The sequence below is a fragment of the Leopardus geoffroyi genome, chromosome C2 (assembly GCF_018350155.1).
Source record: "Leopardus geoffroyi isolate Oge1 chromosome C2, O.geoffroyi_Oge1_pat1.0, whole genome shotgun sequence".
Classification (NCBI taxonomy): domain Eukaryota; kingdom Metazoa; phylum Chordata; class Mammalia; order Carnivora; family Felidae; genus Leopardus; species Leopardus geoffroyi.
Genome location: NC_059333.1, coordinates 133,040,164 through 133,064,118, shown reverse-complemented (window position 1 = coordinate 133,064,118; position 23,955 = coordinate 133,040,164). Strand labels below are relative to the sequence as shown.

Below are 23,955 nucleotides of genomic sequence, written 5' to 3'. Positions count from 1 at the left end.
CACAGAGCCCGACGCGGGGCTTGAACTCACGGACCATGAGATCATGACCTGAGCTGAAGTCGGACGCTTAACCGACCAAGCCACCCAGGCGCCCCTCTACCAAACATTTAAAGAAGAGTTAACACCTATTCTTTCGAAGCTGTTCTAAAAAATAGAAATGGAAGGAAAACTTCCAAACTCATTCTACAAGGCCAGCATTATCTTGATTCCAAAACCAGACAAAGACCCCACTAAAAAGGAGAACTACAGACCAATTTCCCTGATGAACATGGATGCAAAAATTCTCAACAAAATACTAGCCAACCGGATCCAACAGTGCATTAAAAGAATTGTTCGCCATGATCAAGTGGGATTTATACCTGGGATGCAGGGCTGGTTCAATAACTGCAAATCAATCAGTGTGATACATCACGTTAATAAAAGAAAGGACAAGAACCGCATGATCCTCTCAATAGATGCAGAGAAAGCATTTGACAAAATACAGCATCCTGTAGGGATAGAAGGATTATACCTCAAGATCATAAAAGCCATATATGAAAGACCTGCCACTAATATCATCCTCAATGGGAAAGAGCTGAGACCTTTTCCCCTTACGTCAGGAACACGACAAGGATGTCCTCTCTCACCACTGTTATTCAATATACTGTTGGAAGTCCTAGCCTCAGCAATCAAACAACACAAAGAAATAAAAGGCATCCAGATCCACAAGGAGAAAGTCAAACTTTCACTCTTCGCAGATGACATGATACTCTATGTGGGAAACCCAAAAGATTCCACCAAAAAACTGCTAGAACTGATCCGTGAATTCAGCAAAGTCGCAGGATATAAAATCAGTGCACAGAAATCGGTTGTATTTCTATTCTATACACCAATAATGAAGCAGCAGAAAGAGAGATCAAGGAATTGATCCCATTTATAATTGCACCAAAACCCATAAAATACCTAGGAATAAACCTAACCAAAGAAGTGAAAAATGTATGCGCTGAAAACTATAGAAAGCTTATGAAAGAAAATGAAGAAGACACACACAAAAAAATGGAAAAATATTCCATGCTCCTGCATTGGAAGAACAAATATTGTTAAAATGTCGATACTATCCAAAGCAATCTACATATTCGGTGCATCCCTATCAGAATAACACCAGTATTCTTCACAGAGCTAGAACAAACAATCCTAAAAATTTGTATGGAACCAGAAAAGACCCCGAATGGCCAAAACAGTCCTGAAAAAGAAAACCAAAGCTGGAGGCATCACAATTCTGGACTTCAGGACTTCCATACTTTGGAAAACAGTGTGGAGGTTCCTCAAAAAATTAAAAATAGAACTACCCTACAACCCAGCAATAGCACTACTAGGAATTTATCCAAAGGATACAGGAGTGCTGATTCATAGGGGAACTTGTACCCCAATGTTTATAGCAGCACTTTCAACAATAGCAAATCATGGAAAGAGCCCAAATATCCATCAACTGCTGAATGGATAAAGAAGACGTGGCTTATATATACAATGGAATACTACTTGGCAATGAGAAAGAATGAAATCCTGCCATTTGCAACAACATGGATGGAACTGGAGGGTATTATGCTAAGTGAACTAAGTCAGAAAAAGATCTCATATGTTTTCACTCATATGTGGAACTTGAGAATCTTAACAGAAGACCATGGAGGAAGGGAAGGGGGAAAATAGTTTCAAACAGAGAAGGAGGCAAACCCATAAGAGACTCTTAAATACAGAGAACAAACTGAGGGTTGATGGCGGGGGGGAGAGGGGAAAATGGGTGATGGGCATTGAGGAGGGCACTTCTTGGGATGAGTACTGGGTGTTGTATGTAAGCGATGAATCACGGGAATCTACCACTGAAACCCAAGAGCACGCTGTATATGCTGTATGTTAGTTAACTTGACAATAAATTATATTAAATTAACAATAGAACTACCATATGACCCAGCAATTGCACTACTAGGTATTTATCCAAAGGATACAGGAGTGCTGATTTGAAGGGGCACATGCACCTTAATATTTATAGCAGAGCTATCGACAATAGCCAAAATGTGGAAAGAACCCAAATGTCCATTGATGGATAAAGAAGATGTGGTATATATATGCAATGGGATATTACTTGATCAAAAAGAATGAAATCTTGCCATTTGCAACATGGATGGAACTAGAGTGCATTATACTAAGTGAAATTAGTCAAAGACAAATATATGACTCATGTGGAATTTAGGATACAAAACAGATGAACAGAAGGGAAGTGAAGCAAAAATAATATAAAAACAGGGAGGGGGACAAACCATAAGAGACTCAAAATCAGAGAACGAACAATGTTGCTGGAGGGTTGTGGTTGGGGGATAGGCTAAATGGGCAAGGGGCATTAGGGAGGACACTTGTTGGGATGAGCACTGGGTGTTATATGTAGGGGATGAATCACTGGATTCTATTCCTGAAATCATTATTGCACTGTATGCTAACTAACTTGGATGTCAATTAAAAAAGAAAAAAAAAAAGAATAACAATGAAGAATATTTATCTTGAAAAAAGAAGTTAATAGTGTAAAAAAGATTCCAAGCAGTCATAAATAATCGAATCAATATTATCAAGTATCAATAAGCAAATCTATTCTTCTAATTGCAGTTTTTATCTGTTTGTTAAATTGGGTCCCACAGGACCAATACAGTATATGAAAATGCTATTTCATGTATGATATCCTCACTGAAGAAGACAAAAGCAAAAGAATAGATCCCCTATAGAAAAATGTAGGATAAAAGGGAAACAGCCAAGAAGCAGAGAAATGAGAAGTGAAAAAAGAACCCCATAGCAATTATGATATAAATCCTTCTGTAGAAAGGTAGAAACATTATTGATTGGATCAATAAAAAGACAGTTACATATAAGAACAACATCTGAAGTAAATGATACAGCATAAAGTAAGCAAAGGTGTATGAGGTAAGAACAAAGCAAAGATGACTTAATATCAGTGTGCATGTCAAAGTAAAAATTATTTTTAAAAAATTCGTTGTATTGACAAGGATATTAAGATATATAAAATAAAACTATTAATACATTTGGTAAATTTTTTGAAAGCATTTTGGGAATATGAATCAATTGTCTTACAAATACCTGCTTCTAGGAATCAGTATGAAACATGCATTAGATGTTCAAGTGTAGGGGCGCCTGTGTGGCTCAATCAGTTAGACATCCGACTCTTGATAACGGCTCAGGCTCAGGCTCCACTGAGCGTGGAGCCTGCTTGGGGTTCTCTCTCCTCTCCCTGTCTCCCCCTCCCCTGCTCACTTTCTCTCAAAATAAGTAAACATAAATAAAAGATTTAAGCATAAAGATGTGCAACCCAGTACTATTAATAACAGATTATCCAGTAATTAAAAGATTTAATAAATTTGGTATATGTGTTCTGCAAAATATGCAGCCTTTCAAAATTGTATTTAAGGGGTGCCTGGCAGGCTCAGTCAGAAGAGCATGCAACTTGATCTCAGGGTTGTGCGTTCAAGACCTACGTTGGGTATAGAGATTACTAAAAAAATATAAATAGAGCATAAAAATGATAAAAATTTTAAGAACCTAATGATAAGGAAAATGTAATAATAAGCAAAAGTGCATGAGACAGTATTATAGCATATAAGCTCAGCTATGTAAAAATATGCTTGCATAGAAAGAAGACTAGAGATGAAAATATACCAGACTACTGACAATAGCTTTCAAGTTGATAGTATTACTGCATGAGGTTTTTTTTCTTTATACTGTTTCTATTCTTCCACATTATCTACAGTAGACTTATAATAATTTTTCTAATGATAAAAAATAATAAACAATGAAATAGGTATAGTCTTATAATATTTTTCTACTTATTTTACCTTGTAGATTACTATTTAAATAGAATGGCTTCATAAATTATTTTGGTTTGAAAGATCAAATTTACTCTAGAAGCTGATTCTGAAAACTAAAATAAAATAACCTCCAAATCATTTGAACTTTTATAAATATTTAAAAAATGATTTTAGAATAATTCAAATAAGAAATAATAGATACATACTTTTTGTATTAAACAGATTTTTCTTTTTAACAGGGCTTTGCAATTTGCTGATGTAATTGTGTTATTTGGTGCCCGATTAAATTGGATTTTGCATTTTGGACTGCCTCCAAGATACCAGCCAGATGTGAAGTTTATCCAGGTGCTCAGAGTGCCGAGATTTAAAACCAGAGCTATCTGTGACTTACTGTCCTCAGCTATTGTCAGCTCCGCTTTCTTCTTGGCTTTTGTAGGTTTTTATCGTCTAACATAATTACAGGTACCAAAGTAAGCTGCCTTTTCAAGCCTATGAAACATAATGTGCCACTTCTAACCAGAAAACCTTTCAAAACCAAGTTTTAAATAGTTTGAAAAGCATAATTTGCCTCTTCTTCATAGTTCAAGTATATTTAAAGGCAGACAGAAGGGGTTTGAGTACAATGGTAGATTAGAACAAAACATTCAGCATTGTTAGAGATTGAGTTTTCTTTTTATTTTATTTATTTTTTAAAAAGATTTAGGGGGTTATTTTTCTCTTACATAATGTGAAGTGCAGAAGTAGGTGGTTCATGGCTAGAATGCAGACTTTCAATGTCATCAGGGATTCTGGCTTTTTCTATCTTTCTTCTCCATCCTTAGTGCCTGGTTTCCACCATCAAGGTTGCATCATCCAAAATGGCTGCTGGAGTGCCAACCATCAGGTTATGATTCCGGGCAGGAAATAGGACGATTTGGGAAAGGGGGGATATGGTAGTTTTATTAATAGGGCCGACTCTTGAAGCCCCACCCTACAACTTTTGCTTATGTCTCACTGCCCACTCTGGATGAAGGGAACTAGGAAACAGTCTTCAAGGGGTATTCCTAAGGAAGGAGGGAAGATTAGATAGCAGCTCTCAGGCCCTTCCACAAATGCAGATATGTGCTAACAAGACATTAATGAGCAAGCTTCCATGTGTCCATGAGTTGTTTTTTTAGATGCCAAATCTTTCTCTTTAAGATTTTTTTAAAAAGTTATTTCTACACACAACATAGGGTTTGAACCCACAACCCCAAGATCGAGATTCATACGCTCCACTGACTGAGTTAGCCAGGCACCCAAGATGCCAAATCTTTCCAACACCCTTTGATTAGGAATCTCTAAATGCTTTTACCTGTCACTGAATAGTGGAATATATACTCTGACCTCACTCTAATGATTCATGTATCATTATGATCCTCTTTCTAAGCCAGTTTCCTTATTGGTGTGGAAAGTACTGCCTATATAGTACAACGTGAGTCTGCTTGTCCTCCAGAGATTGTGTATGCTGTTTGATGACCCAGCTACAATTGCTATCTTCTCCCTGTTTACTTTTTAAGGAGTCAACTTCTAATAGTCCCATTCCCCCTGGGGCTATGGGAGAACTAACACTGCAAATAAGCAAGACTGGGGTTTCCCTGGAAGATGCTGCTGCCTCTTGATTATATCTCTTGAGTACACAATACAGTGCATCCCCTTTAGGGTGGCTAAATTACAACTCCTTGCACAGTTATTTTCACTTGCCCATGGCCATTCAGAAATGGGGCCTCTGGGTAAGTGGAAAGTAATCATGCTATACCCTAGGGAGTAGTAGTTCTCAAAGTGTGGTCCCCGGACCAACAGCATCAGCATCACCTGGGAAACCTATTAGAAAACCACATTTTGGGGCCTCATTCAGAGCTGCTGAAACTCTGAAGTAGCCTCTTGCAGTCTGTGGTTTAACAAGGCTACCAGGTGATTCTGATAGTTCACATTTGAGAGCTGCTCTAAGTAGGGAACTACAGTGTAATTAAACAGAACCTTATTATTGATGAGATTCAAAACTATAATTGATCAAGTCAGATGGGTTCCTGTGGGTATAATAGAACAATACCCAAATCTACAGAGTAGACATTAAAATGAAGGAAGATGATGAGGTTTCTGTACTTGCTGTGATACTTACAGTTCTATGGATTTTTACTTTTATTAGGAAATATCTTGGATATAAAATCATCTTTATCATTTGTTACATATACACAGTTCATTTATTCAGTATTACTTGACTTCTTTTTTATTTTTATTAACAAACATTTTTTTTAATATTTATTTTTGAGAGAGAGAGACAGTGTGAGCAGGGGAGGGGCAGAGAGAGAGGGAGACACAGAATCTGAAGCAGGCTCCAGGCTCTGAGCTGTCAGCACAGAGCCCGATCCAGGGCTCAATCTCATGAACCGCGAGATCGTGACCTAAGCTGAAGTCAGACGCTTAACCAACTGAGCCACCCAGGCGCCCCAGTGTTAATTGACTTCTTAAAGATTTTTAAGAATAAGCATGGCTTGTTCTTAAGCTTTATCTCTTTTAGGTTGATATCTGTGCAGAAGAATTGGGGAATAATGTAAAGCCTGCTGTGACTTTGCTAGGAGACATAAATGCTGTCACTAAACAGGTAAAAGAGCTTTTACCTAGGCTTTAATTTATATGGATTGGTCTTTAAGCAATAGTCTATTGTTAAAAATGTCTCAGCCTTGATTCACTTGATGACAGGCTTATTAATATCTATTTTAAGCAAAATTTATGATGGAAAGCTAGTCTTGAAAAGAACTCTGGAACTCAGTAAATCCAACTCCTTATATATAAATCATTTTTAAGCAAGTAAGTTAATCATTTTGGAAGGCGACGAAGACTTAAAGGCAGTCAGTAGGCAAACAGTGATATACTAAATAGGATTCAGCTCTCTGAAAAATTATAATACAGCTTCCAGAGTAACTGAACTTACAGCCAAGAAATGTCTTAATGTACTGGAAAAACCTAACTTAGTATTTCATTAGGCAATAAAGAGATTTCTTTACTCTTCAAATGGTACTCATTATTTGTATGTAATTTATACAGTTCACTATATCAGGAGATAAAGTATAGTGACATCTTTCCCTTGATATTGGATACAAATTGGTGTTGTTATCATGACTACATAATATTAGGAAGCAATCCCCAATCACATATTAGAACATCCTGGAACATTTGGTTTGTATCTCGGAAGTCCCTGGATATTTGGGGCTCTTGTCCTTTCTGCAAGGATTCTACGGTGGGGGTGATTTTCTCTCTAGTGTCAAAAGCTGAGGAGGACATAAAAGCCCCTGCCTGTGAGGTGAGGTAGCATTTCCCTTGTGTTCTGTGGAAATCCCATTTGGCAGAAGTCCACACTGACCCAAACGAACGCTTTCTGTGTGGCCTATTTATTTTCTACCAGTTGTTAGCTGCCTAGAGTGCAGACAGTAGGAGTGATGAGAAGGGCAGGATAGCATAGCAGTATCATCTTCTTTAACAAGATATTGTTGTGTTAATATGACATAAGCTTATTTTCAAAAAGTAAAAGTCTGTGGTTTTTTAGCTTTTAGAACAATTTGATAAAACGCCATGGCAGTATCCTCCAGAGAGCAGCTGGTGGAAAACTCTGAGAGAAAAAATGAAGAGCAATGAAGCCGCATCCAAGGTAATACGAGACTCATAGAAATCTAGAAACACTTCAGGCCCATGGTTCCAGTAGCTCTGTCATAACATGACCTACGCATTCCTAAATCACCACACTATGTAAAATCATGGAGTAAAAACCGTGGGATTTATGGGGAAAAAGGTTTAGAGGCACAGCTGTTAACTTTGTGAAACATTAAGATAGGAACCTAATAAAAATGGTGGCAAAATTCTACACATGTTAAATGGTTAAGACATATGTACTTCAATAAATATAGTACTTTTCCTTGAAAAAGACCTGAAGTCTCTTGTGGAAGTGGGCATTGGGAGGATCTCGGCTTGTGAGTTAGCGTGACATGGTGGAAGGAGGCTGATCTGACATTGGACAGAAAGTTGTAAGAGCCCATGTGAATGGGTAGGGCTCACTGTCCTCAGTTTGACCTTGGCACCAAATCACAATTAAGAAATCTTTTGGAATCTTAAAATGGGGCATGTTTTTCTACCCTTAAGATATAAGTCCTTCAAGGGGCGCCTGGGTGGCGCAGTAGGTTAAGCGTCCGACTTCAGCCAGGTCACGATCTCGCGGTCTGTGAGTTCGAGCCCCGCGTCGGGCTCTGGGCTGATGGCTCAGAGCCTGGAGCCTGTTTCTGATTCTGTGTCTCCCTCTCTCTCTGCCCCTCCCCCGTTCATGCTCTGTCTCTCTCTGTCCCAAAAATAAATAAACGTTGAAAAAAAAAAAATTAAAAAAAAAAAAAAAAGATATAAGTCCTTCAAGGCATGCATGTATAATAAGTGTTTCATCAAAATTGAAAATTTGTTCCAATGTATAGCCTTTTTTTTAAAAAATGTCAGCTTTGTTGAGGTATAATTGACACTTAAAATCGTAAGATATTTAAAGGTATATCACAATGATTTGATAATGCATATACACTGTGGAAGGATTGCCCCCATCTAGTTCACTAACACATCCATCACCTCACTTTTCTTTTCTTTTCTTTCTTTTCTTTCTTTCTTTCTTTTTTTTTTTTTTTTTTTTTTTTTTTTTTTTTTTTTTTTTTTGGTGAGACCACTTATAGCCTTTTTATTTTATTTTATTTTTTTTTTTCAACGTTTATTTATTTTTGGGACAGAGAGAGACAGAGCATGAACGGGGGAGGGGCAGAGAGAGAGGGAGACACAGAATCGGAAACAGGCTCCAGGCTCTGAGCCATCAGCCCAGAGCCTGACGCGGGTCTCGAACTCCTGGACCGCGAGATCGTGACCTGGCTGAAGTCAGACGCTTAACCAACTGCGCCACCCAGGCGCCTCAATAGCCTATTTAAATTAACTTTTGTCTCAACACAGAAAATTATTTTGTGACTTCCTCATCTGCATTCATGGGTTTGCCTGATATCTAAAGGCTTTGGAAACTATAGTAATGTGTGAAACTACCAGACCATCCACTACTAGCAGTGAAATGAACCACCTCTGTAGGATGTGGTGATTTCTATTTAGGGTCTTCATATATAGGTAGAATTTTTTTCTTTGATTGTGAGAAAGGTTGTTCATGATTTTTTCTGATGTTTTGTGTATTCCTGTGCATCTTGGTTCAGCTGGGTGCAGTTTTCTGTGTTCATGTAGTGTTTCTCACTGACAGAATCCTACAGGAGCAAATGTGAAATTTGCATTGTGCTCATATTATTCCTTTATATGTCAGATGTCTTGGAATAAATTCACATTTTCAAAAACAGCAGAATTAACTATACATAATTCTATGCTTTATTGGAATGTTAATCAGTGGCTATTTCTATCAAGAGACAGTCTCAATTCTATTTTCCTCAGTGGTGCCATGATTAATCCCTTCTTTTTCCTAGGAATCATACTAGTTTAAGATGGGAGGAACTTGCCTCTCTTCTCTGGTGCAGGAGTATAGGACGGTGCCTCATCCATCTTAGGTATAACCTCCAACAGGCCAAAACAGCACAGGTGAAGAGGCAATGCCGGAAACCCTTGGGACTGTTGCTGCTAAAGCCCCATGTGGCTTTCTCTCTGCTCTAAAAGACATATGGCTAGACAAAGGCACTTATCTTGCTCCATTCAAAGACTCTTTAGTGGGTGAAGCGTATCTCCTTTACTCTCTAATGCATGTGGAGAAGAACCAGATTTTCAGATTTTCTAAAATCCTGACTTCATTTTTATTTTAAGATTCAGGGCGTATTTCAGATTAAAGTATTCTAGAATAAAATTTTTACTTTCTAAGGCAGTGTATTCATAAAAGTGCTCAAATAAGACTGTTTAGTTTTGTTTAACCCAATGTTTCCAGCTATCTTTACCATACGACTTGTCTGACTTTAGGATGCTAATGTGTATTGTGGATCTCCAAGAAGAAAGATATTCCCTAGATTATTTGATTGTGTCCCAGACTGGGACTGTGGAGCCCATTTTTCTTAGCCTGTCCCACAGGGCTGTCCACAGATCCATTAGCTTCTAAGAGAGGCCATTTGGGAACTTTGTAGCTTGTAGCCTCTTTCCAAATGAGTTTGGTAGTAGCTTATTGACATTCCTCATTTTTCACTGTATCTCAACCTAATTTGATTATATTTCCCTCAAATACTTTAGGAATTAGCTTCCCAAAAATCTCTGCCTATGAATTATTACACAGTATTCTATCATGTTCAAGAACAGCTACCCAGAGACTGTTTTGTAGTAAGTGAAGGAGCAAATACTATGGATATTGGACGCACTGTCCTTCAAAACTACCTTCCTCGTCACAGGTAAGGCTTCCAGAAAAGTAATTTTAATGTGTTAACTTTGAAAGTACAGTAATGCAGGTTCATAAAACATTTGAGGATTATACATGTTCAGTGTATAAGGATATATTCCATAAAAGTATTCTTAGGTGAGATTTGGCAGAGTTTTTATGTTTGATATGTCTTTGAGGTCATGTGATAATTTGTATACTTACCGTTCCAAGGATATATTCACAGTTTTCCAAGCCATCACGAGAGACTTTTTCCTCTCATACCGCTTATCCTTGACTAGTCGGTTCCTCACAGTCTAAAAACTTTATATTAAAGACAGAGAATGTTTTTATTGTTCTCTATTTTACACATGAGTATGACTAGATGTGTGCCCGCCCACCATCTGCAACGTGCCCCAGAGGGTTTCATTTTAGCTTTTTCCCCCAACAGGCTTGATGCTGGTACTTTTGGAACCATGGGAGTTGGTTTGGGCTTTGCCATTGCAGCCGCTATACTGGCTAAAGCTAGAAACACAGGTCAGCGGGTCATCTGTGTGGAAGGAGACAGTGCATTTGGGTTTTCTGGCATGGAAGTGGAAACCATCTGTAGGTACAACAGCATTCATTTCTTTCTCCAAAAGATAAAGAATAAAGACTCACTTGCCTAACAGATGCTTACTCAGCGTTCACCATGTGCCAAATGCCCTGTACACACTCTGTGCTGTGTCCTGAGAATACTAGTGTGAAATAACCCCGGGGTCTTCCTCATCTAGGACAGTGTGTTCATGACCTCTTTACTACATGCCCCAAACCCGCAAAACTGTGAGGAGTGGTTTTGAGATCACTGCAAAAAGTTCTAGTCTGAGAAAAGCTTGTTTTTGGCAGGGAGACAGCAAAGCTTTGTGGGTAAGAGCACAGCCTCTGGGTCCATGGTCTGGATTTAAATACCGGTTGACCACAGCAGAGCCAGGTGATGTGAGTTAAGTTACTTTACTAAGCTGCGGTCTCCTCTAAAATAGGGAGAGGAATCTTTTAAAAATTTTTTTTTTTTTTTCAACGTTTATTTATTTTTGGGACAGAGGGAGACAGAGCATGAACGGGGGAGGGGCAGAGAGAGAGGGAGACACAGAATCGGAAACAGGCTCCAGGCTCTGAGCCATCAGCCCAGAGCCTGACGCGGGGCTCGAACTCACGGACCGCGAGATCGTGACCTGGCTGAAGTCGGACGCCTAACCGACTGCGCCACCCAGGCGCCCCTAAAATAGGGAGAGGAATCTTAATAGTTCCTACCTTAGAGGATGGTAGTGAGGATTGAATGAGGTAATCTAGGTAAAGCTTGAGACGATTGTTCATTGAACGTGAGCTGTTCAGATTATGTTTATAGTTGTGAGGGTTGTTTATAGGGAGAAACTCACGAGCTGTAGATCCTGCTATAGAAGGATGGGGACTTTTTTCTCCCTAATTATTTAAACTTTAGTAAAGTCCTTTATTCTTAGCCAGGACTCTTATTAGACCCTTTGTAAATCATGTTTTGGGGGCTTTCAGAGCTTTGGTATACAACACTTTCAAGATCAGATGGAAAAATGTACTTGTTAGAATGTCTGTATTGACGACCCGAGTGGTGTACACCAAAAAGATGATTTGTGGAAAAGCCAGCCTTCTAGAGAGTCATGATTCCCGTTGAGCATGGAGCGCAAGTAGTTTCCACAGACCTATTACATAACAGTATGCCGTGTAGTTTTGTTTTTACACCTGGTCTCAGAAATTATGTGTGTACAAAATAAAGCCCATGTTCTTTTGTCAGTCGTTAGTAAAATTTAATCATCCTTTCATCTTTACAGTACTGTTTAGCACATTATTAAATACTCTCTCTATTATACAATGCTTTTATTTTTATTTTATTTTTTTTAATTTTTTTTTTCAACGTTTATTTATTTTTGGGACAGAGAGAGACAGAGCATGAACGGGGGAGGGGCAGAGAGAGAGGGAGACACAGAACCGGAAACAGGCTCCAGGCTCTGAGCCATCAGCCCAGAGCCCGACGCAGGGCTCGAACTCACGGACCGCGAGATCGTGACCTGGCTGAAGTCGGAAGCTTAACCGACTGCGCCACCCAGGCGCCCCAATGCTTTTATTTTTTAAATGTTTTTAATGTTTTTATTTTTGAGAGAGACAGAGAGTGGGGGAGGGGCAGAGAGAAAGGGAGACCCAGAGTCTGAGGCAGGCTTCAGTCTCTGAACTGTCAGCACAGAGCCCAGTGCAGGGCTCACAGTCACGAACTGTGAGATCATGACCTGAGCCGAAGTCGGACGTTTAACCAACTGAGCCACTCAGGCATCCCCATATAATGCTTTTCTAACTTGGAGCGAAGTGGTTTGAGAGAAGAGAATGTATGCTAGTCACTTATATGCTTCCCACAGCATCTAGCAAATACTGCTTGTCTGTGAGGAGTTCAGGAAATAAAAAGATACTTTTCAAGTAGTACTCTTAGGCACCACCTAGAAGTGGTGCTTCAGAAGGTATTAAATATGGAAGGTGGAAGGTGTCCTTCTTAGCACCTGGATCTATGAAAACCAAGGTTCAGAAGAGCACAGTGAGGTCCATAGATGCGTAATGCTAGCACCCGGTGTTTTTACATCCTTTCTGACTCCGTATTTCCATTAATGATTTGATGTTCCTTTTTAGGTAACAAATGTTTAAGTTTTAGTCTTACCCTAATATTACAAAAAAGGTTATTTCTAGAAAACTATCCATTTTTAAGTTAAAGTTTCAGCCTGAAGTAAATAAAGTGCTTTAGAATGAAGAACAATTTCCTTTATATTTTGCTTTCAATTTTAGGTACAACTTGCCCATCATTCTTTTGGTGGTGAATAATAATGGAATTTACCAAGGTTTTGATGTGGATAGTTGGAAGGAAATGTTAAAATTTGGAGATGCTACTGCAGTGTAAGTAACCCAGAACAGTATGTATTTATTTTCCCTCATCTATTTTAATGTCTCCTTACAAAGTCTGCTGTATTATAATGTGCTTCTGTGGTGTGAATATTGTTTATTTATATTTTCAGCCCCCCTAAAGGGCAGGAACCCCATATGCATGGCCCCTCTTTGTACAACTGCCCGTGATGGGGTGCTTCAATAAATAATTTATGATCAGGGAGCCACTAAAGGCTCAGACAATTAAGATTGATGTGCAGGCTTTGTTAATGAAAGGGCTTGTTGCAAAATGCTTCCAGTCCTTCTGTTCCTACTACACCATGGAGGAAATGGATGTTAACACATTATTTATGGTCCAGAGATCTTCCTTCTTTTTATTACTTAACTAATTCTTGATTATCTGGTGGCAGAGTCAAACTGTGACAGTATCGTAGCTAGCCGTGTGGGAGTCAGCCTAGGGGTAGAATGGGATGTGAGTATGTTTGCTTCTGCCTCACTGACTCCATTTCTCATTTTGTTGTTACTTGGTGTTTTGCAGTAACCATTCCTCTTTTCTTCTTTTTCTTTTGGATTCATAGTAGCTGATGGTGTAGTAGCTAGTAGCTACTAGCCATGTGTGGCTATTTAGATTTAAAAATCGTTCTTATTTTAACTAGTCATGTTTCAAGTGCTCACAGCAACAGGTCGCTAGTGACTATCATATTGGATAATGTATACATAAATATATATATTTAAATGTAAATATAAAACATTTCTTTCATCACAAAAAGTCCTGTTAGACATTGCTGTATAGACAACAAAAAAATATATGGAAAGTTTAGTGTACTGGCATCTTTAGGTGTTGGACATAAATGTACACCTTTCAGTTCAGCCTAAATTTTTCCACAGATTATTTCAGAGAATGACTTTTTTTCTATTGACTTACGACCTTTTTTAGGGCCCCTCCCGTCTGTCTTTTGCCAAACTCACATTACGAGCAGGTTATGACTGCGTTTGGAGGCAAAGGGTATTTCGTACAAACACCGGAAGAGCTCCAAAAATCACTGAGGGAGAGTTTGGCAGACACAACTGCACCTTCTCTTATCAATATCATGATTGAGCCACAAGCCACGCGGAAAGCCCAGGTAAATTCAGTTGCCAAGCAGAAATCAGAAATGCATCTCCCATCCTATCCCTAGAAGTATCTACCAAATAGAACACTGTTTTTTCTAAACCGTTTCTGAGTTTGGCACTTTCTTGGGTTTTTTCAATAAATATTTGTTGAGATGTGTGTTAGGTATGTTGTGTTACTTGCTAAGAATAGCATGATGAGCAAACCTGGACTCAGCCTCACCTAATGGCTTACAGTTCATTAGGGGAGAGGAACAGCCTAGTCACCTCACAACTGAATGCATCACAACAGACTGAGGCAATTGCTCTGAAGGAAAGGCACCCAGCTCTGAACAAATATACTATCAAGGAATCTGATCTGTATTGGGGGTCACAGGGGAAGGCTTCTCAGAGGAACTGATTGATGCTTCAGCTGAGATCCAAAAGATAAGTAGGGACAGTCTCAAGCAAAGAGGCTAGGGAAGAGATGTGCAAAGGCTCTGTGGCAGCAAGGAGCATGGCAGGTCTTAGGAACTGAAAGAAGGCCGCAGTGGCTGAAAGGCAGAATGGGAGTGGGAGACAGAGTGGGAGGATGAGACCATAACAGGAAGATTTGTGCACTTACATTCAAAATTGGTTACTTTGGCCTCCATAGCAAAACTACAGTGTAGATTACAGCTGTAAAGTAAATGATAAGGTGTGTAGCATAATCCTCTCCCATCTCAGATTAAGTTGCTTTTCATACTTAATTTTGTGCTCTGATCCTGGTCCTGCCAGTTGTCCTCTCTTATATGTCTATCTTCCATGCTTACACATTGTGTATCAGTCACTGTTTTCAGAGCAGATCATTTTTTCAAGAAGTTTCTGTATGGTTCTTTATACATATATATGCCATGAGATCATTTTCTTTTTTGAATAAGGGAGTAGACCAGTGGGCAAGTGGATGCCTGGACAATCAGTGAAATGTAAATTAACTGGTTTAGAAACTATAATATATATAAAGTTCTACTGAAATTATGTTCTATAAAAACAGATATCAGAGACTTTGGTGAAAGGAACAGAACAGAACTACAAAATAGCCAGGAAACAATGAACAAAATGGCAATAAGTACATACTTATCTGTAATTACTTTAAATGTAAATGGACTAAATGCTCCAATCAGAGGAGTGGCTGAATGGATAGGAAAACAAGACCCACTATATGCTGTCTACAAGAGACTCACCTCAGATGTAAGGACACACAGTCTGAAAGTGAAGGGATGGAAAAAGATATTCCATGCAAATGGAAACCAAAAGAAAGCTGGGATAGCTATGTTTATATCAGACACAATAGACTTTATTTTTTTTTAATTTTTTTTAGGAATTGTATTTTTTTAATCTACAAATTCTTATTTTTTTTAAATATATGAAATTTATTGTCAAATTGGTTTCCATACAACACTCAGTGCTCATCCCAAAAGGTGCCCTCTTCAATACCCATCTCCCACCCTTCCCTCCCACCCCCCATCAGCCCTCAGTTTGTTCTCATTTTTTAAGAGTCTCTTATGCTTTGGCTCTCTCCCACTCTAACCTCTCTCTTTTTTTTTTTTTTCCCCTTCCCCTCCCCCATGGGTTCCTGTTAAGTTTCTAAGGATCCACATAAGAGTGAAAACATATGGTATCTGTCTTTCTCTGTATGGCTTATTTCACTTAGCATCACACTCTCCAGTTCCGTCCACATTGCTACAAAGGGCCATATTTCATTCTTTCTCATTGCCACATAGTACTCCATTGAGACACAGTAGACTTTATTTTTTTTTAATGTGATAAAGAATTTTTTTTTTGCCCTTCATGTATTTATTTATTTATTTATTATTATTTTTTTTTAATATATGAAATTTATTTTCAAATTGGTTTCCATACAACATCCAGTGCTCATCCCAAAAGGTGCCCTCCTCAATACCCATCACCCACCTTCCCCTCCCTCCCACCCCCCATCAACCCTCAGTTTGTTCTCACTTTTTAAGAGTCTCTTATGCTTTGGCTGTCTCCCACTCTAACCTCTTTTTTTTTTCCTTCTCCTCCCCCATGGGTTTCTGCTAAGTTTCTCAGGATCCACATAAGAGTGAAAACATATGGTATCTGTCTTTCTCTGTATGGCTTATTTCACTTAGCATCACACTCTCCAGTTCCATCCATGTTGCTACAAAGGGCCATATTTCATTCTTTCTCATTGCCACGTAGTACTCCATTGTGTATATAAACCACAATTTCTTTATCCACTCATCAGTTGATGGACATTTAGGCTCTTTCCCTACTTTGGCTTTTGTTGAGAGTGCTGCTGTAAACATTGGGGTACAAGTGCCCCTATGCATCAGTACTCCTGTATCCCTTGGGTAAATTCCCAGCAGTGCTATTGCTGGGTCATAGGGGAGGTCTATTTTTAATTTTCTGAGGAACCTCCACACTGTTTTCCAGAGTGGCTGCACCAATTTGCATTCCCACCAACAGTGCAAGAGGGTTCCCGTTTCTCCACATCCTCTCCAGCATCTATAGTCTCCTGATTTGTTCATTTTGGCCACTCTGGACTGGCGTGAGGTGATATCTGAATGTGGTTTTGATTTGTATTTCCCTAATAAGGAGTGATGTTGAGCATCTTTTCATGTGCCTGTTGGCCATCCGGATGTCTTCTTTAGAGAAGTGTCTATTCATGTTTTCTGCCCATTTCTTCACTGGGTTATTTGTTTTTCGGGTGTGGACTTTGGTGAGCTCTTTATAGATTTTGGATACTAGCCCTTTGTCCGATATGTCATTTGCAAATATCTTTTCCCATTCCGTTGGTTGCCTTTTAGTTTTGTTGGTTGTTTCCTTTGCTGTGCAGAAGCTTTTTATCTTCATAAGGTCCCAGTAATTCATTTTTGCTTTTAATTCCCTTGCCTTTGGGGATGGAGACACAATAGACTTTAAAACAAGCATTTTAATAAGAGACAAAGAAGGACACTACATAGTAGTAAAGGGGTTAATCCAACAAGAGGGTATGACATTTGTGAATATTTATGCACACAACGTAGGAGCACCTAAATATATAAAGCAAATATTAACAGACCTAAAGGGAGAAATAGCACTACAAAAAATAGTAGGGGACTTTAATACACCACTTACATCAATGGATAGATAGATAATCCAGACAGGAAATCAAGAAGGAAACATTGGCCTTAAATGACACATTAGATTGGATGGATTTAATAGATATATTCAGAACCACACAAAATAGTCTTGAAACCATGTTTGTCACAGTAAAGCCCTAATGAATTGTCCCCTCTCGCTAGTGAGTTCAGGTTTCTAATGATCTCTTCTCCAAGTTCTCTATGAATTTTGGGGGGTATTGCTGGAGAAATTTAGGTTCTTATCTCTTCTTTGATAACTCCATAAGGATCATCCTTATATTTCTTGAATCTATCACTTCAACATGAGTTATCCTCATTCCAGTAAATTCCACACATATTGTTTCCAGGCTGTTCATTTTCATTGATTGTCTGTGTGTCCATCAGCCATTTGGTCATTGATTTGCGATGTAAACTGACTGCTTCCTACTATACTATAGAGAGGACCTAATCTCTGCAGTCACCTCTGTGCAGGCCACATGTGTGGGATAGTATGAATCCTGGGAAAGGCTTGGCTTCTGTGCACTGCTCTTCCTACCCAGCTTCTTTTTGGATTTGGATACTCCCCCTCTTCTTTCTTCTTTTGACTCGACTTCTGGTTCTCTCCGACTCTAGTTTTTTGTGCCCTGATTACTTGATAATAGTTATTTTATAGGACAAGACCGCAAGATTCACTGTGAGTTTTTAGCTTCTTTTTGGGAAAGGCACAAGACCAACGACAAACTTCATTTACCACCATTGTGGTAAATGTGGTTATAATGGGACTTTTAGATTTTAGAGCAAGCAAAGGAGGATAGTTTGAGACAATTACTTCTTTCACTGAACGTTTGTTGTCTTTTCTTTTTCTAGGATTTTCACTGGCTGACACACTCTAAGATATAAAGATGTCCGGGAATGGTCGTGAGGAGTTTTCTTTCCTGTAAGATGGAATTTTATTTTCCACAGCAAAATACTAAAATGTTAAAATTATCGTACAAAGAAAAATAAAAAAACATTTCCAAATGACATCTTATAGTAAAGGAATTGACTGTGCCTAAAACCAGAAAAAGTTACCAGTATTCTACCACAGAGAGAACAATTGGCAGATGAAAGAAAAAAGAGAGTTTTATTAAATAATAGCATTGTAACTGCCTAACTGCTGAGTTACACATCTGTCTTCTTTCACATAAATCCATTCTTAAAGTCACGTGTTTTTTAAAAAACATCTTCGGAGAAAAAAATCTCCCAAGAATTTTCTAATGTAGAAGCATGTTCAGTAAGTTGGAGTACATAGGCTATTTCTACTTTGTAGTTTATCTGTTGATCACTTTGTACCTTAGACCCCCCGCCCCAGTATTTAATGGGGCTTGTTCTATACTTTATGAATTGGGGTTTTGTTTTGTTTTGTTTTGTTTTTCTGGAGAGAACTTACTGAGCCAAAGGAGAAGTCATGCCATACCTAAACTGATAATTTCAGGGTATGTTTAGATTAGCAACCTTAGTTTATGTGTACCACATTGAGACCAGCAGAGGCAACAGTCTTTTGATATATAAAGAACTCTTATAAATAAGAAAAATATTAACACACTAGTAGAAAAATGAGCAAAGGGCATGAGTGTATAATCAATGGAAAAAATACAATAAAATGAGTATGAATAAATGTGAATATATAAGTTAGACTGCAAGCCCTTATTTTTGCCTATCCACTTGGCAGAGCACTTTCAAAATTATAATTCTCAATGAGGGTGAGGGTAAAATGAAGACGGAACTGCTGTGTTATGGTGGAAGATGAAATTGGTACATTTTCATAGAGTAATCCTAGCAGTGCTTGTATTTGGAATCTTAAAAATGTTCATACTGAGCCTTGGGTGGCTCAGTCGATTAAGTGTCTGACTCTTGGTTTCAGCTCAGGTCATGATCTCATGGTTTCATAAGTTCGAGCCCCACATTGGGCTCTGCACTGACAGTGTGGAGCCTGCTTGGAATTCTCTCCCTCTCCCTCTTTCTGCCCCTTCCCACTTGCTCTGTCTCTCAAAATAAATAAATAAAATTTAAAAAAAAATGTTCATACACTATACCTTTTGATCCAGGGAGCCCATTTAGAGAGTGTGTCCTAAAGAAATAATAAAATATTTTGTCAAATATTTATATATAGGGCCATTCAGCACAATTTAGAAACAGTGCCAATGTCTAATAATAAGACATTGGCTACATATGTTATGACCTATTGACCTCATAAAATAAAAATTGTGTTAATGAGTATGTATAGGGATACCTGGGTGGCTTAGTCGGTAAGCATCTGACTTTTTATTTCGGTTCAGGTCATGATCTCATGGGCACAGGATCGAGTCCCGTGTTACCCAGTGTGGAGCCTGCTTAAGATTCTTTCTCCTTCTCCCTCTGCCCCTGCCATGCTTGCTCTTTCTCTAAAAAAAGAGTATATATAACTGGAGGAATAATCACAATATAATACTAGCGAAAAGACAAGCTACAAAATGGATGGATCCAGGTCAGGGTATACACCTATACTCGCACAGTCATACATACACAGAAAGAAAAAGATGGGCACAAAATAAACCAAAATTTTAACGTAACGTGTTGATGGAGTTATAAGCAATTTTTATTTTCTTTAATTTTTCCTTCTTTTACGAAATTTTAAAGTAAAAATAATTATTTAATTTTTATCATCAGAAACAGACATTATTTTAAAAGGATATTAGAAACTGAAAAGTATCATTTATGATCTGGAATTTTATATGAATTGGAGCATATGACTCTATCTCAAAGTTCAGCTGGTTTGCAATATACACATAAGACTTGTCTCCATTGGCTATTTAGGGGCATAAGTGACTTCTACAGAGTGGAGTCCAGCTTTGAGATGTCAAGACACTTGCAGGGAGCTGTGGTTTTACCCAGTGAGCCCCTGAAATTGGGCCTACATGGCAAACACACTTACATGCTTCTGAGGTACACACTAGAGGGCCTGGGCTGCATAAAAGCATAGAGAATATCAAAAAGAGTGTTGAGAGTGGGTAGCTCGTGTAACCTTGTCAGTGTCCTACTCTACCCATGGATGGTTGCCTCTGGCAGCCAAGTGCAATGCAAGATTTTGCTGTAAAGTAGTGTAGAAGCTTTGATGAATATTTGTGAACTGAACTGTGTAAATCTAAATACTAGATATAATTTGGGGAAAATGCTTGTTCCCTAGCCACATTTAGCTCAAGAGGATAAAAACAAACAAACATGTTAACACATTAGTAGACTATCCAGCAGAGGTCAGTCTGAGCATATGAAGACCCGATTAGTCTAGGAGCACTTTGATGACGCTGTCCATCGACTACCTATTTTGTAACAGTAATCTTGAAATTGGTTTCCTTCTAAGAATCTTCCCTTAGAAGGATAAGATATTGAAGAAGCCCCTCTAAGATAAATCTACTGGTTGATAGTCAAATTTACCATGATACAACATTTTGCACCTCCTAGTTGATTTAATGAACACTCTTATGTGATCCTGGTATGTTGAATACTCAAGTGTCTCATAAAAACTGAACTTTGAAAGATTTGGGTTACTTTCTTGATTTAGGAGAACTAAATCTGGAGTGGGAAACGACTTCTTGGGTTAGTTCCTCTACTCATATTCTTTCTAAAAGCTTTCCTACATCATGAGATTGTTTGGGAATTCAGAATGCTACCCTGAAACTCCAAGCCCAATGCCTGGCCTATAGAAGGCATGCTGATGCGACTGTGTTTTAGGAATATATGACTTTAGAGGAGACACTGGCTGAATTACATCCTGCCTTGAGCAGTGTGGCTTCATGTTTTAAATAAATGGGTCTTACTTCCCCAAATAGATAAGTCATTTCCTGGAAAACAGGGGTTGTGTGTTTTTACTTACCTTTTTTTTTTTTAAGTTATTTTACTTACCTTATTTTTTTAAGTTATTTTTTAAGTTATTTCTAAGTAATCTCTACACCCAGCATGAGGCTTGAACTCATGACTCTGAGATCAAGAGTCACATGCTCTTCCGGCTGAGCCAGCCAGGCGCCACTGTTTTTCCTTCTTTATACAGCCACCTGCTCTGCAGGGGTTCACTAAGTAATAGTTGAATGAGAATTCATGATGGTTGGAAATAGCTCAGTGGATACCTTCTATGGTTTTTTAACAGATGCACCTTTGAAGTAGCTCTGTTTATCATGTGAAGTGAGTATATTTTCCTTAGGAAAAAAGGTCTCAACTCTGTTACAAAGAAGTAGTAGGACTTTTGAACCCCAAAGGAAAATGAAAATACGGATTCCAAAAATGTTTTTGTTCCTTTACTATTTGCAAGACTCTTCACTAGGCAGCAGGGAGCAGTGCATTCCCGTGTGGAAGTGCCAGGTGACTGAAACAAATGGAAATTCAGAGTGACTAGGGTAGCATTTCATTTGAACGCATTAAAGAAAGTTGGAAACCAGTTAAATTCTAGATGGGAATTATGACTGAGAAACTCTGCTACCTGTGTTGGAAAGTGAAATGTATACAGAAAGAAGTCTGAAGCATCTGGTGTTTCCTGGTTGCATTTGCTGCTGCTAATGTGACTAATGGAGTAATGTGGATAAAGGAAATTGAAGATCCTATGAATTCTCCCCATTGATGAGGTGCAAGCAAAAGTATACCTTGCTTAGATTCAGATCTGACAAGCAGCGCTGTCTACACCTCTGGCTTCCACTGGATTATCGTAGGATCTTCTGTCCCTTCTAAGGCCTTTTCCAGGAGAGGGGCTAGCCAGTCAGTGAACCCATGGTAAATCCAGGTTGTAAATTTACTCCAATAAGGGAGCAGAAAAAAGGCACACCCAGAAACCCCTGGATCTTCAGTTTCGAAGTTTGAAGGAAACATTCTAAATTTTGACTCAGGCCTGGAAATATCCACAGAGATGGCATCATCCACAATTTTGTATTTTGTATCCAGCAGTCACTAAAATGACCTGTGGTCTATGGAATGGTTAATCAACAGCCACATGGCTCATGCCCTGGTCCCAGCAGTTTCCTGGGAATTGCCTCCCTCCCTCCACTGATGAAGGTGGGCTCAGGAAATCAGATCTGATTTCACCTTAGCCTGAGTTTTGTTCATGCTGTTTCTACTGCAGTGCCCTGTGCACACCTGCCAATTTTTGCCATGTGAAATCAGCTATATCCTTCAAGATCTAGCTCAAAAGACCCCTCTTCTGTGAAACTGCGCTCCCTCCCAGCACTCCTACAACACCCTGTATGGGCATCTGTCACTACTCAGAATGTTCACAGTTAATTCCCATTGCCCTCCCCCACTCAACTGAGTGTCTGTGTACCCAGATGTCACCCACCCCTCATCTTCCAGGGCCTGTGTCCTTGTGCTCCTGTTTGGCATGCTCCTCTGAGTTCACCCCTGAAGAGTCCACTTCCACATGGCATATAGCAATCTAAACGTCACAGACATTTTCTTGCCTGGGAGGTGACCCAGGAGGGGGTTATGTCCCAAAAGCTGCATCAGCCTCAACCAAGGATGCTGGGTGGATAGATGAGCCACCAAGAATCAGAAGACCACCCTCACGCCTGGGTATTAGATGAGCCCCACGATTCTTAGAGCAGGGTGGGGGAGGATGGCTGTGGGCCATGAGGCCCTGACATGACTGAAGTCGAATTACTAAAAATAAATATTTCTTTCACACTTGAGTGCTTTGGACTGAAATTTACACCCACTACACCCATAAACCATTTCATAACTCACTGCCATCTCTGCCTCCCTACCTTCCACCAGCTGCTCTATCTTCCTCCCCACTACCCTACCTACATTTTCATTTGCCAGAATTTTCATGGTTCTCTTCATAATAACCACTTGATTATTTTTGTATATTCAGTAGCACAAAAAAAAAAAAAAAAAACCCTGGTATTTTCCCTGGATTGTGATTTAAAATACAGTGTAATAATAGAAAAACTCGAGATTCAATAAGGCCAACAGATCAGGAGACCATTGTCTTGAAAAGAGAAGTTTCTTACAATTCCTAAGAGGAGTGTGCCGCACCACTCAGGCCACAGAAGACACAGAGGTCGATCTCAGGCATAGAGAGAAAGGGAACTAGTGGGCTGAAGTCTCTACCGTGATCTTGGGAAGAAAAAGGTGAGGCACAGTAAACAGGTTTAGGATTGGCCAGTTTGAATAATTTCCCAGGGCTCTGGAGTGTAGGGGCAGCCCCTGGTGACCTGGTGCTGTGACCCTGGGGTGGTTAGGATAGGAGGATGGTGGGGAGGGAGAGGAAGAGGAGTAAGGACTGTGATAAAGAGGGTGGTTGGGATTGTGGGTTCTGGATCATTTGGTTTTATTTGCTCTCTCTAGGAATTAACTAACCTGGGAGGGGCAGTCCCTCCAGGGTAAGCTAGCCCGGTGTCAAAGAATCAGAATTACAGAAAACAAAAAGACAGGGTTAATACAGAACGGCATTAAATGCATATTTCTCAAATATCAGTTCTTATGATATTTGGAGAATTGAATCTTAAAGTATTGTTTCTACTAATGCTAGGGTATCTTTGATTTTTTGAAAGTGGGTTTTCTTTGTCCCTCAGTGGAGTTTTAAAGTTTTCATAGT

The 23,955-nt window shown here is 39.1% G+C and overlaps 1 protein-coding gene across 7 annotated transcripts in view; it reads left to right on the top strand.

Annotated features, from left to right (window-relative positions):
• Nucleotides 1–23,955, top strand: part of HACL1 (2-hydroxyacyl-CoA lyase 1) — a 92,426-nt gene that overhangs the window by 21,000 nt on the left and 47,471 nt on the right. For 5 of the 7 annotated variants that reach the window (XM_045503689.1, XM_045503690.1, XM_045503687.1 and 2 more), the window contains 8 exons: nt 4,085–4,190; nt 6,385–6,468; nt 7,411–7,512; nt 10,089–10,243; nt 10,661–10,819; nt 13,048–13,155; nt 14,081–14,267; nt 18,225–18,380. In XM_045503689.1, coding sequence (XP_045359645.1) covers nt 4,085–4,190; nt 6,385–6,468; nt 7,411–7,512; nt 10,089–10,243; nt 10,661–10,819; nt 13,048–13,155; nt 14,081–14,267; nt 18,225–18,257 — 934 coding nt within the window. In that variant the 3' untranslated portion in view covers nt 18,258–18,380. Of the gene's footprint in view, nt 1–4,084; nt 4,191–6,384; nt 6,469–7,410; nt 7,513–10,088; nt 10,244–10,660; nt 10,820–13,047; nt 13,156–14,080; nt 14,268–18,224; nt 18,381–23,955 lie in introns of those variants that run through there. The other 2 variants (XR_006718747.1, XR_006718748.1) reach the window with 1 other exon arrangement.